At 27.1% G+C, this 14,959-nt stretch overlaps 1 protein-coding gene across 1 annotated transcript; it reads left to right on the top strand.

Annotated features, from left to right (window-relative positions):
• Window positions 1-495: 495 nt before the first annotated feature.
• Window positions 496-12,254, top strand: LOC113382625 (the record flags this gene model as incomplete). The annotated part of the gene is made up of 2 exons (XM_026620880.1): window positions 496-738; window positions 12,014-12,254. Coding segments are annotated over exons 1-2 (305 nt in total), but the record flags the coding sequence as incomplete, so codon positions are not given.
• Window positions 12,255-14,959: the final 2,705 nt, after the last annotated feature.

Below are 14,959 nucleotides of genomic sequence, written 5' to 3'. Positions count from 1 at the left end.
TTTTATCCCCCTCAGGATTCTGTAGGGTTTATTAAAAAAAAAAATTAGAGTTCTGTGACCCGCATTTGTCTAAACAACCTATAACCTCTACAAAAACTGTTTATCTGACTATTAGACAACAATAATTTAATTAAATAATATACAATATTCCTAAGATATTGCTAAAACAGCTATATAATTGTAAGTATAACTTCAGTTTACTATTTGCATTTTTATCCACCTCAGGAGTTATTCTATAGGGTTTGTTAAAAAAAAAATCGAGTTTTGTGACCCGCATTTGTCTAAACAACCTACAACCTCTACAAAATCTGTTTATCTGACTATTAGACAATAATAAAAATTTCTCTGACGTTTTTCCCCAAACCTAGAGCATCGTAGTCCGGCAAAACACCAAAGACCTGGCCCGTATGAAGTAATTGCCGTTGCCGTTTAACGCGATTGTCAGCGATATAAAAGCGCAAAGTGGGGTGCACCTTACTCATTGAATCTCTCACGTACACCTGAAACTATCTCGAGACGCAGGTCGATCGGTTTTGTTATCATTTACATTTCTAATATAGACGAATCTATGATTTATTGATAGAGAAATATATAGAGTATTTAAATTTAAATCATCTGGTTAAGATTGAGTGAAGTTCAAAGAATAGAAAGACTTTTAGTATAAAATTTACAAAATGATTAAACAAATAGTGGTTCTTGTTGCTGTTGCAGCTGCTGTGTTTTGTGATGATGATCAACGTGAGTACAAAAATTATAATTATAATCACTGTTAAAATTTTAATAAAAAAAATTTGAACATGACTTAAAATATAAGAATTTTTTTCACCATATGGTAATTTTGACACCTATCCTGAAATGAAAATAAGTAAAAAAACAAACATCAAAAATAAATTGTCAGATTTTGAAAATTAACTTTTTTTAGATTAAAAGCCATAAATAAATAAATAAAAAAAAAATTTTTTTTCAAGTTTGCCCTGGTAGTTTTCTGACAAGTGGGATAAAATATAATTTTTACCCAAATACAATATTTTTAAAACAACGTGCGTTTTCTAAATAAAGTATTTTTCTTTTCAATATTTTCAATATTGTTAATTACTTATAATTTGCGACAAATATTTGTGGTAAAGAATGTTTGTGGTAAAAAATTCAAAACAAAAATGTTGTTAATATTTTAAATCCACTTTTCTCAATTTATTACTATTTTACAACTATATTATTGAATGTTTGTGGTAAAAAATTCAAAACCAAAATGTTGTTATTATTTTAAATCCACTTTTCTCAATTTATTTTTATTTTACAACTATATTATTTACTTCAAGTCATTTCCATAAATATGTTAATTTATCTTCATATGTCAAATCAATTATATCACAGTTTAATAAATATTGTAAAATGTTTTTGAATTATTGAAATCGGACGCTCCGTTCTCTTAAAAACTGAGTTACCATTTTTGGCACTCTTTGCCCCGTATTTTCGGAACGGCTAGACCTGCCTTCGCCAATAACTAATCAGCACGTCTCCTTATCAATACGAATCGAACGTTTTTTGAATTATTCAAATCCGTGATCGGTGTTCCCGAAATCGTCGACGAAAATTTGCGTCCGCACACACACACATACATCGATTTTTTCTAAGGTATGCCAAATTGTTCAGGAGGTTTTGAAAGTAAAGATATATAAAAATTTTCACTTTCGATTTTTTTTGCCATTACTATAAGTTGCCCTACGGGAAGTTGATAATTACGGTATAAATTTTAATATTTAATGATGCCTCTTATACCAACCCCAAACCTCTAAAACTGTTTTAATTTTTTTTATTAGACAATAATTTTGATTAGACAATCTGAAAAATATAAGTACAACTTTAAGAGTATTCTTTGTTTCAATAATAAACTATAAGAAAAAAAGTATGATATTCATTCATTATTTTGGAACTAATTATTTTTAATTTAGAACATTTTTTGTAATTTTTATATTGTATATTATTCTATAAGTGCATTTTTTGGTGCATTGTGACAACTTAAGTACAAAATTTTTGAATTTAATAATATTGATATTCCATCTAAAGTAAAATAATTCACGAAGCAAGTAATTATTTTTTATCATTGTATATACTTGTATTTACTAATATTTATTATTTAGTTTAATATATAAAATTATTAGGCAAAACACAGAATCATATAAAAGTATATTATGTTTAGTTAAATTAATAAGTAATTAAATAATTAGTAATTTAATTAATAATTAGTATTTAATAAATCAATAAGTAATAAATTAACTATCAAGAAGTAGTTCGCTAATTTAAAAAAAAAATCAAAAGAATAGATAACATTCTCACGCAATATGCAGAAATATATATTTTATTGAAGTATTGAAGATGACAAACTTACATAATGATTTTTTAAATAAGTTATTTTTATTATAATTCATTATTTATTCAATATGTTTCTCTATTATACACTAATTAAAGTGACCCATTAATTTAATCGTTTTCTGTATTTAATATGTAAAAATAAAATTCAAAGAATGAAATTATATAACTTTGATTTGAATACATGAATATGATATAATCACGTACATATTGAAACATAAAATATATTCATAAATAATTCTTTTATATCTGTCCACATTATAATGAACGTGTATAATTTTGTTCCATGTCTGTTTTGTTTTAATTATGAGTTAAAAAACGTATATAAAAATAAAAACCAACCCCCATATGTATTCATATTCTCATATAATCGTTAAACCAAAATAATGACGTCCACAACAACATATGTTTTTGTTCATTTATTTGCATAAAATTTAATTAAATTTTTAGTTACTAGTAGGAGTAGTAGGCTACCACTTTTTACATAATTCTTGTTGATACTGCGTGTATATTTAATTAATTTTTAAAGTGGAATTGAAATTTTAAAAGGAGAAAATTAAGTAGTAAAAGATTGTGATCGTCAGTGGAAAAATAAGAAAAAACTTATAATTTTATTTTATAGAATTTCATTTACACAAAGACGTTGCATTATTTTTGTTAAATTTTTTATGTGATATATCATATATGATAGTATTGTAATATTGTAATAATTATTTATTGTGGCTCTCCCACTTTTACCACTATTTTTGTCATCAAAGTGACTAACAAGACGTCCTATTTAAAACCTAAGACGTAGAGGAATTCTATCTTTAATCATTTATCTCGTTAATTGAACAGTCTATATAAGATTCCTATGTCTTGGCAAGATTTATTTATTCCTGCCACGATGTTCGACTAAAACTGTAAATTGAAGAAGTCGACAAAACCCCAAGGGTAAAGAATAAGTAGATCGAGATTATAAATGTAGACATTTGGTATTTAATCCTATAAAATAAAAAGTCTCTGTGATAATTAAATTTGATGAATTTAATTAAATTAAATTAATTTCATTACTATAGCATTAATTTGTTATTGAGTAATATGGTAAAATGATTAAATGATATGTTGCAATATTCGATTGGAATGCCTGTGAGGAATTTAAATTTAAAGTTGGTAATATACACAATAAAATTATACATTGTTTAGTAATTATTAAAAATTAATTGATAAAAAACAATCTCATTTTATAACTTTGTTACTCTTTAGTACTCAAAATCATTATTACTCAATATTCAAATTTATCTGAGAATGTTTATAATATTCTAAAATTTAACAAAGGAATTTAGTACAAAAGTAATAGTAAAAAACTAATGTATAAAAATCAATAGCAAACGTATAATATATTTTGGTTTGATCTGGCAATGATGATTTTATAATTTACATCATCATTAACCCAGTGTATTAATTTCTATTTAACTATTTATTTAACATTTCAATCATCTGCCTGATTACTGAATTATACTCTAATAAATTCTACTTCATGAAATCACGATAATTATATTGATGTTATTTTTAAAAGTTTAGTCAGTACGTAAATTCGATATTAGTTGTAAAATTTTAGTTTTGCACCGTTTTCATGTTGAGATCACTGTGAATGGTTTCATTTGTAACGTACCACGAAGAATTAAGTATATTGTACGTAAAATTTTTGACTGAGTTCTCTGCATTATAGCTATACTTAATTTGTAAGCACGTCCCCAGAGCTCAATTCCGTAGGTCCAGATTGGTTTAATGATTGATTTATATAGCAGCAACTTATTTTCAACAGAGAGCTTAGACCTTTTACGCAGTAGCCAATCAAATTCTTTCATTTTGATCATTATTTGCTGCTTTTTTGTTTTTATGTGGTTTTTCCAAGTACGTCTGCTGTCTAAATGGAGACCAAGATATTTTACGGTCCGTTTTGGAACCCTCTCTCGGGGTAAATGTGATATGAACTGATTTGGTTTCATTTATGCAAATCTTCCATTTGGCAAGCCACATTTGTAGCTTATTCTTCTTGTGTTTGTCGGGAAGCACTGTGATTATTGCTTAGTATAGCAATATCGTTATATTATTATTACGTAATATTGTTTATTTATTCTAGGTCAATATTGTTTTTGAATAGAGGTTTAACCCTTTCCACTCACAAATTCGAGAATAATATATAGAGTAATATTTTTTCTGGAAATGAGGGTGTTGGTCAAAATGTTTGGGAATCACTTCTGTAGAAGATTCAAATAACATACACCACCAAATGACAATTCCAAACGACTTCACAGCATCTAAGACTTTTACTACGAGTCGTAACAATCACGTGAAAGTACCAATCACAGAATCAATAGAATCTCATAAAAACGATTTTTCCTCAATCAATCAGCATAATCGACGTAATATATAATATTATTGTACCCGGTAAGGTACGAGGGCAGCCAGCCGGCAAAAGTGGCTCCGAGTGCAGCGAACAAATGCACTTTCTATTGAAAGCGAAATCTTGAACGAGGCTGACCGCGTTTCAGGTCAAACACTCGCGCTCTATGTTTGCTCGTCTAGGGATCATTTGATAGAAAATACATGGGAATTGATAATTAATTACTTAATATAATAATTTTTTTTTTTATTGAAATATATTTAAATGGAGAAAATTACTAGCTACAAATTGACGTTTATAATTCTAGCACATCTGTTCAAATCTTTAAAAAAAAAAATGTTTGATTCGCATAAAAGCTCACAAAATGGCAACAACCATTCAGTTATTAATGACAAAAAAAACAAGTGCGGTACATGGCACCGTGCCTTAAGGCAAATTGCAGGAACTTCTCGTACCGTAACGAATTGTTCTAGGAGTACTTAATGTTTTCAAATAGAATATTATTAATATTGTAACATTGTCTAACATTTATAGGAATTATATAAACTGAATTGCAATTATTTGTTTAAAATATATTAGAACTTTAGGTCAGAATTAAAATTAAAATCCGAATTATTTTTTTGTTAATATAAGCAGAAAATTCTTTGAATCATTTAAATTGGACGCTTAGTTCTCTCAAAAACTGTCATTTTTTGCACATTTAGCTCTGTATCTTCGAAATGGCTAGGCCTGCCTTCGCCAAAAACTAATCATCTCTTCTCCCAATCATTACAAATTGATTGTTTTTAGGTCATTCAAATCGGATGCTCTGTTCTCTCAAAAACTCGATTTCTATTTTCTGCACTCTTTGCTCTTTATCTCCGTAACTACTGGGCCTGCCTTTCCCAAGAACTAATCAGCATATCTATACACACACACATCCATTTTTTCTGAGGTATGTCAAAATGTTCAGAAACCTTCAAAACGTCGAGAAATGCAAAAATTTTCAATTTTGATTTTTTGGACAATTACAATAACTTACCCTACGGAAAGTTAAAAAATATGTTTGATTCTCATAAAAGCTCACAAAATTGTTACCATTCAGTTATTAATAATAATAGTTATTTTGATAACGAAAGCCAAGGCAAATATTACTAAATTCTTATATTGTATATTGATTATTGTAAATAAAAACTACAGATATTCTGAATAAAATTGAAACTAAAATCATTTACAAATTTCAATGTAAACGTGGCAGTTATGAATTATTTTTCGATTCCAAACTAATATTTTACATTATTATAATTAAAATATAAATTAAAAGCTGTTGATATTCATTTAAAATTTATATAGATTTTATGCAAATTCGTATCTCATCATTATTAATGAAAATATAAAAACTAATAATTATTTTCAGTATTAACTCAAATTTTACCCCTGGAATTAATAATTAAAACCCATTGCTTATTTGCAATAATTTATAGAGATATAATTTTGATTGATTCGTGGGAGTTTAATATAAACTAAATTCTACAACTAATATAGAATTTACGTACTGATTATATATTTTATAAATTTAACATCAAAATAATTATGGACTGGTTATAGAATTAAACGCGTTTTCATCAAGTACCGAATTAATAGAGTATGATTTTGTGAAATTGCAGATGATTAAATTGCATAGTTAAAAATAAATTAATTTACTGGGTAAATGAAAATATAAATTAAAAAATTATCATAGTCAGGTAAAATGTCGTAGTCCTGATATACTTATGTAAAACATACCAATATTATCTGAAAATATACCAAAAGTACTAAAATTTCACTGCAGGTGTTTTATGCATTAATAAAAGTACCTCAATAAATCTTATTTTTAATACTTCATCAAAATATTCATATTACGGATATATTGACATTTTTTTAGTAACGTTTTTCTATATAAAGTACGCGTACGTATTTAGATGTTTTTAATTTTCAAAATATTAAAAAAATTATGTCCGCATTAATAATTTTATAACCAATTGCCAGATTTATATTATATATATATATATATATATATATATATTTAAGTGTGTTTGTTCCCCGGTGAAACTCTTAATGCTTGTATTTTATATAAAACTCAATTTACGATTCTATCAAATTAAGCAAGTACATGCACATAACGGTAGCTCATAAAATAACATGTATTTTCGAATTTATGACATCATAAAGAAAATTATTACTCACTATACAGATGAGTTTTCCAACACAAACTTAAGGTATATAAAATTTATGATAAAAATTTCTTTTTACAAAATAGGTCGTAATCAATCAATATAGCTGAAAAAAATACAGAATTAATACGGCAATGGAAACTAAAGTAAAAATATTTATAGTAATAATAATAAACAAATAAAAACAATTAAATTTAAAATAAAAAAGTGTAATCAAGCACCATTTACCATTTTTCATTCATTTATTTACTACGTAGTATTTTAGTTTTTTTATGACCTACCCGAAGACAGTTATGAAATTTTCATTAACATATTTGTAACAAGCAGAGAAATTATTTCAATATATGAAATATTAAAATTTGAAGGTCGACACGATGCTTGCGGCAGAATTAACACTTTTGATATTTTATTTAATTATCAACTCATGCAAACCAGTTTTAAAATAACGTAAGAGATGTCTTTTCTCTTAAAAATATTCAATGTCTGCCTTGTTATGTTTTTATTGTGAAAAAAATTGTAGGTTTTATATATATAGTAAATTGCATCAATAATAAAAATAATTAGAAAACATCTTTACACATATGATAAAAATTATAAATAAAGTTGTTTGAATTTGTAAAAGTAATTAGATTAAGATTTTATTGTTATATATTTAGTTTTACAGAAATTTTCTAACATTATCTAAACGTTTTTTACATAAATGCATATATCACAAATAATATTGTCTTTATTATGCAATTTTATAATTAATATATTTGACAAGCATGTCATTTTTCAATTCTGTTGAAACCACAAATATCAATTGGCGATATTCATAGTTTAATTATAAAATTCTGATTATTATTTTCTGGAAATATATTGCAATTAAAAAGTACTAAATAAAAATGATTTTCTTTGAATAATTTTTGTAAATTGATAGAGTTCCTCGTAATAATAGACTAAATTTTAAAATGTATTTTGTAATTTCTGAATAACTACATAATTTCTAAAAAGAATTGATTTAAAAAAATGTAAAAGTGAATAAATAATTTGATAGAGAAGAATACATAAATACGCGAATCCAGGATAGATCGTGGTCAAATCGAGACTAAATATTGAAATATTTAGCCCAAATTATCAACATTTTAAAGTAGTTAATTTGTTAATTCTTATTGTGGACTCTATCGGTTATTAAGTATAAAAAATTAATAAAATAAATATATCAGAGTACTCTTACCTACGGTTAGTAAAAAATACAAGATTTAAATAATTAACTTCTGGGCAGTGAATTTTGGGAAAAAAAGAAAAAATGTCATTTACACATTTTAGTTTTTTTATTTAAAATAAATAAAATTATCCAATTAATTCAACATCTGTTATTTATATTGATTCATTTCGATGCCTTATATAATTTATTTGCAAAATCAACTTAAAGCCACGATGATTGAGACTTCACACTGATATGTAAAATATAATATATTTATATGTCATTTACACGTTAGAGACCGGAACAGTATATGTTGTTTCCGATGGGAAGTGTTTGGATTGCGCAAGTGTAAGTGCGTTCAAAGAGCATTAAATTTGAATTACTTTCCGGCGGCACATATTATTCTTCCGGCAGCAGACTCAGGCAGCCGTGACAGGTAGGCGCAGCAACGTTAGAGGCGGCAGCGTTTAACTACCGCGTTCGCGAACAGATTTTACATCTTAATGCTTTTAAATATGAGGATAGAAAGCGAAGAGGGAAATTATTATTTGCCTCGTATGATATACGGATATTGCGATATGATCGATTTTGCCTTTTTTTCTGTTAAACCTACGCAATCCGTAAATCACGAATAAATTATTCATCTAGTCGATGGATGTTATATTTTGTCCTTTTATGTGAAGCGGGGAATGATTTTTTTGCTTCATGGGAGTAAAAGATTTTTGATTGCTTATAATGGTAGTTAAATTTGTACACGCTTGATTTGTTGAAAAATGTACATGCAATATCACTTGTTTACATACTCAGGAAACGAGACTTTTGATATTCAAGAAAAGTACGTAGTACGTAGTTTATTTATTTCAATGAAAACTCGATTTGCCCTAAGGCAAGTTGCATGAACTTTCCGATACGTCTACATAATTACTTTAATCAATAAGAATTGAGATTCAGTGATTTAGGTAACATTTAGAACCATTTATTTCAAAAATGAAATATTTGCTTTGACTAAAAATTGGGCTCGCCCGTAGGTAAGTGGTTAAGAGCGACGGAACTTGTTTTAGAGGTCCCGGGTTCGAAACCCACTTTGAGCAGCCTGTTGTCAGGCAGCAATGACAACAATTTTCACTTGGAAATATAAATAGCAATATGTTTCTAAGTGAAAATAGCCCTTGTCCGGCATTGCTGCACCAATAAAAAGTCAGCCCTATTAGATTAATTCTAATAACAAAAATCATCAAATATGGATAGATCAACCATTGGGTTTCCATCTAAAAATACGAAGTAAGGAGAAGTTTCAGCCCAACAGCCCATAGGACGTAAGGTTCTGATAGCTGTTAAAAATATAAAAAAAAACTAAAAATTAATCAATACGATGTCTGACAAATATACTTTACGTTGCATAAATTAAATTAATTATTTTAACGCTTTTCATTTTATCCATTTTCAGTTATAAAAATGTATTGTAAGTGTCAACGTATTGTTGATACTACACAACTACAAATCCTATCTTTCAAAATCGATACGCATTAATTTATATACTTTTAATTTAGCAAGAACCTAAGAAAAAAGTGAATTTACAAACTTAAATTTCAATCATACTTTCGCTGTTGCTGTAAAATAAAACGAAAGTACTTTAACATGTAGTTTTTGCAAAAGTTATCAGAACATACATCTCATCTCATAATGCTGTTATATATCTAAACATGTAATTTAAGTGAACTGTAAAAGTGATTGTAATAATTAGGAGGAACAAGTGGTTTTGCAGAATCAAACAAGAACTTTCTAGAATTAACATCAAGCATTCGATCATTCATGTAGAAATTAATTTATGTAATTGTTTATTTTTGCATTGCATTTATTTTTGCTAATGGTATTTATTTATTATAGTTATTTTATGCGTAATTGATAGGCATATCTCATTATATAATAATTTGATGAATAATTTCATGCCACAACGGTTATATTTTAAATAAAAAATTTATGTTAATTATGATATAGTTCATACATTTTTAAATAAATATTTATTTCCAATTATTTTCAATGCAAGCACTATATATTTATGATTTATTTAATATAGACCTTTGTGTTTGTTTCTATTATAGTAAACCCATGTCATGTAATAAAATGGAAAGTATCTCTATTATAAACAAAAGTAAATATTCGTTTATTAATAAGAATTAAAGTAATTTGATAAAAACATCCAGATTAAATTAGAGTTGTTCATCGATAATTTCTACAGCCTCCATATATATTACTACTATAAAGGTGATGACTATTATTTTGTCATGAATTAAAAAGTATTTTCCTGAAGGGTCCTCAAATATGATTAATGAATGAGATCGTTGGCGTTGTTTGTCAGTGACTTTACAGAAAATCTATAATGACTGCGAAAACTTCTGAAAACAAAGTTGACATTATGCTCAAAGAGTTCTTTCGCCTTTTTGAGTTGCTTGTTTTATAAAAGAAAGAAGCACGTGATTGATGCATCTCGTTAGAAAAAATAGCTTACTCAGAAATCGTTTTATTGTTTCGAGGAAACTGAAAACTTATGAAAATAATAAATTCCGAAAAATTAAGAAAATATTATAGGTACTATTAAAAAATTTAAAAAAATATATATAAACCTATGGAAAATCATTGTCCTTAAAATAGACCATTTATTTTCATGAATTTATAATGTATATTATTTCTTTACTGTGAGGTGAAATATATAACTATGGTTCTCAAAAAAAAAAATATGCCTATTTTTGTGGCTATATTTTAGTATTTGAATCATGATTAAGGGGCACAACTAGTGTGAAATTTTCAAAAAATCGAATTTTCAATTTTCCATATTTCGACAGGTTATACCTTTAAAAATAACATACCAAAATTTTAAATCGATATCTTAAATAGTTTTTGAGTTACAGCCATTTAAACAGTATATATATAGTATGTATTATAACGATCATTTAATCTTTAATCGCGTTTTTCTCGAAACAGCATTTTCCGAATTTGCTGCAAGCATTACTCAAAAACAAATGATCCGATCACTATCAAATTTTTTTTACGTGTTCTATATATAGTTCTGCGTAAAATGAACTATCGATTTTTTGATCGGATCAAAAATCGAATTTCGGCAGTCCAAAAACGACCAAAATTTTGAGTAAAATTCGACTTTTTTTAAAAAACGCCGTCATTTTGTCAAGTTTTTTTCTTTATCGTGGTTTATTTTACAGACAATATCATCTAGTTTAACGAGATTTTTTTTTAAATTTCATCCACGTAGAAGACCGGAATCACTGCTGCAGTGAAGGGTCTTTTTTTGTCGCTCCGTTGGAGATCGACGATAACTTAAAAAATATTCAATTTTTTTCTTCAAAAATTTTACTATGTATTCTTAAAACATGTTTAAATATATTCCTAAAATTTTAAAATGATTCATAAAGTAGTTTTTTAATATAAATTCCCAAAATTCACCTTTTTTTAGGCGGATACACTAGTTGTGCCCCATGTAGATATCATAAAAAGCATGGACTGTTTTCCAAAATTTTAGTTTTTTATCCTTATTAGTATGCAGAATTTGATTAAAATCCTGTTTTTTTATATTTTCGTACCTATCTATTATTAACTTCTCGTAGGGTAAGTTCTATAACTTACTTCTATAATTGTCCAAAAATCGAGGAATGAAATTATTTGTATATCTTTACGTTTCAAAGGTTTCTGAACATCTTGGCATACCTTAAAAAAATTGATAATTACTTTTATTTTGCAAATTTGCGCCACTAGTATATATTTTATTTGAATAAAGTTCTCATTATTATAGATATATAAATAAGCCATAAATCGTTCAATCACTTAATCACTCATTCTAATTTAACTATTTCTTCCCCACAGCCGAATACATCAAACAGTGTCGAGAGTCGGACCCGGCGTTATTGGATTGTCTGAAGGATTCGCTGCATCACCTGAGACCGTACCTGGCCGCAGGAATCCCCGAGATTGAGATGCCGCCGGTCGAGCCCTTCCGCATGGACAAGCTGTCGCTCGCGCTCACCGGCGGACCGCAGGGCTACCGCGTTACTCTATCCGATATGGATATATATGGAGCCAGCAATTATACAGTCAAGAACATAAAGTAAGTTAGGAATTAATAATAACATATATATATATATATATATAAATATATATATATTTATATAATATATATTAATAAAAAAAGTTAATTAAGAATTCACTTTTTTGGCTTAATTGATTGAGTTTTTGAAACTAGGCAAGAAAACTTTGCCTTTAGGCCGAAAAAAACAGAATTTTTTTAAATTGCCATTTGGCAAAATCGAAATTCAGATATTTTGTAATTTGATATAACCGATAAAAATGGGTATCATTTTTTTTTTTTAAAAAAATCTGTATTTGCAAAAAGGCAATTGTCATGCATGTCATATCAAACTTTGGTAAATTTTCAGAATTTCAACATAAAAGGCCGTAATATTTTAGTATGATTAGTATGACCATGTTCTATAATCATAAAAAATTTATAAAATTCGTAATTTTTTTTTCAACTATTAATTACCAAGGTCAATCTTGACGAAAACTATACAGCACAATTCCCAAGTCAATATCTTTCGAACAGTTTTTGATATTTTTAAATCGATTCAGGATTGATTGGTAAAACGTGGACGAATATGCTTAATTAAAAATTAAATGATTTTAGTCAATTTTCTCAGTTTTAAATATTTATATTTCTTATTAACTTTTCGTTGGGTAAGTTATAGTAATTGCAAAAAATCGAAAATGAAAATTTTTGTATATCTTTACGTTTCAAAACCTTCTGAACATTTTGGCATACCTTAGAAAAAATTGATGTATGTGTGTGTATGTGTATGTGTGTGTGTTCGATACAAATTTTCGTCGACGATTTCAAGAATACGGATAAAGCAATTTGAATATTTCAAAAAACATTCGATTCGTATTTATAAGAAGACGTGCTGATTAGTTTTTGGCGAAGGCAGGTCTAGCCGTTCCGAAGATATGGGGCAAAATGTGCCAAAAACGGTAACTTAGTTTTTAAGAGAACGGAGCGTCCGATTTGTATAATTAAAAAAAAAATTTACTTATATTAACAGGATGAAAAACTGATCAAATTTTTATAAAGGCAGGTCTAGCGGTTTCGGAGATCTAGTAAAAAAAATGCCATTTGGCGGTCAAAAATTAAAATTAGACATATGCACATCAAATTATCAGTTATTTTATAGACATTTTTATAATAAGTATAATTTTTGTTAACATTCCTATGGGTTCCGTACCAATACCTTCGATAGTTCAAATCTATGCAGTTAGAGCAGTACGATTGCTTTGAAAAAAAGTTCAGAATTAGTAAATTTTTGTCAAAAATTTATAGTTTTTCAAAAATCTAATTTATCAGAGTAATTTTTTTTCAAAAATGTTAATATTTAAAAAAAAAATGTACAGGAAGTTCCAGCAATTTGCCTTAAAGCACGATGCCACGCGCCTCACTAGTTTTTAAATGGATTCAGGATTGAGTGGTAAAACGTGGACGAAAATGTTCAATTAAACATTAAATTTTTCCAGTCAATTTTTTCGATTTTAAATATTTCTATTTCTCATATTTATTAAAATTCATTTATCAGTGACGATTTCCCAATCTGACCATTCCAAATTGACTGATAAATCGATGTCATCACGACGAAACAGATTACGCAGAGAATTATATTATTAATTTTCAATTTAAATAAATATGCATATATAATTGGATCATGTACTTGAATAAATTAATTTATTAAATTCTGTGGAATATTCGAAATGGGAGACAAAAGTATTAAATCATTTCTATGCTAATACGCGAATGTGCAAATATGCAATTAACACCGTTTCTGCTAAACTTGACGTTCTCTTATGCAACGATAGTTCAGCAATGGTAAATTTACATTTTCTATTGTTTAACTATATATATATATATATATATATATATATATATATATATATGTATGTATACATCCACAAAAACGGTTATCTCGTACCTCGTCCATGATTTTTCTTACACAAAAATATTGCTATTCAATATTACTATTTATTATCAGTATCTATTGCCAATTCCATGTGATAATTTTTACCCTTCTTCAATTGAATATTTATTTTTTCCAACTTCAGTCCAAATTTTCAACTTCTTCATTTTCCATCAACCTCACTCGTCATTGGAAATCCTTTCTCGTACGAAAATATTTGAGGAAAACTTTTTCATTCAGAAAGAACCATTCAATTTTTCACGATCTTTTTTGCATCTTATTTTGTGTGAGTTACAAAAGCATCCCATCATATAAATAAAGAATGAAAATAGAAGGTTTTGTTCTGTAGAAAGTTTTGTGAATAGAAAAACTCTTAAGTAAAATTTATTTATGGGTGCTGAATAGGATGACTTTGGTGGGGTAAAAATAATTTGTCAATAAAACAAGAAAAGTTTAGTGGTTAAATGGCGATTTTATTGTTTTAAAAAGGTGTTTGGTAATTTGGAATCGATTAAGAATTTGGAATCTTAATTAAAGCAGCCACCAGATTTATATCTTGTAATAGACAAAATTATTAAAATATTTTTTGTAATGTTTTATATAAAATTATACGTTTTTTATTTGAAAATATGTATTAGAGATACATCTTACATGTATCAAATAAAAACGTAGATGTAAAAATTGCGTATCTCTATAAATTCTTTACATATTTAACATCATTGTTATATGAAACATGATAATACAGAAATAACACATGCGGGTTTATGTGTGAATAAAAAATAGTATAAATTGTGTGTGATATTGTGACATTGACACA

This window comes from Ctenocephalides felis, unplaced genomic scaffold (genome assembly GCF_003426905.1).
Source record: "Ctenocephalides felis isolate EL2017-DRISC unplaced genomic scaffold, ASM342690v1 CF-g0.4_SCAFFOLD_03522, whole genome shotgun sequence".
Classification (NCBI taxonomy): Eukaryota; Metazoa; Arthropoda; class Insecta; order Siphonaptera; family Pulicidae; genus Ctenocephalides; species Ctenocephalides felis.
The sequence above is the reverse complement of the archived record's forward strand: the minus strand, read 5'-3'. Positions and strand labels throughout refer to the sequence as shown.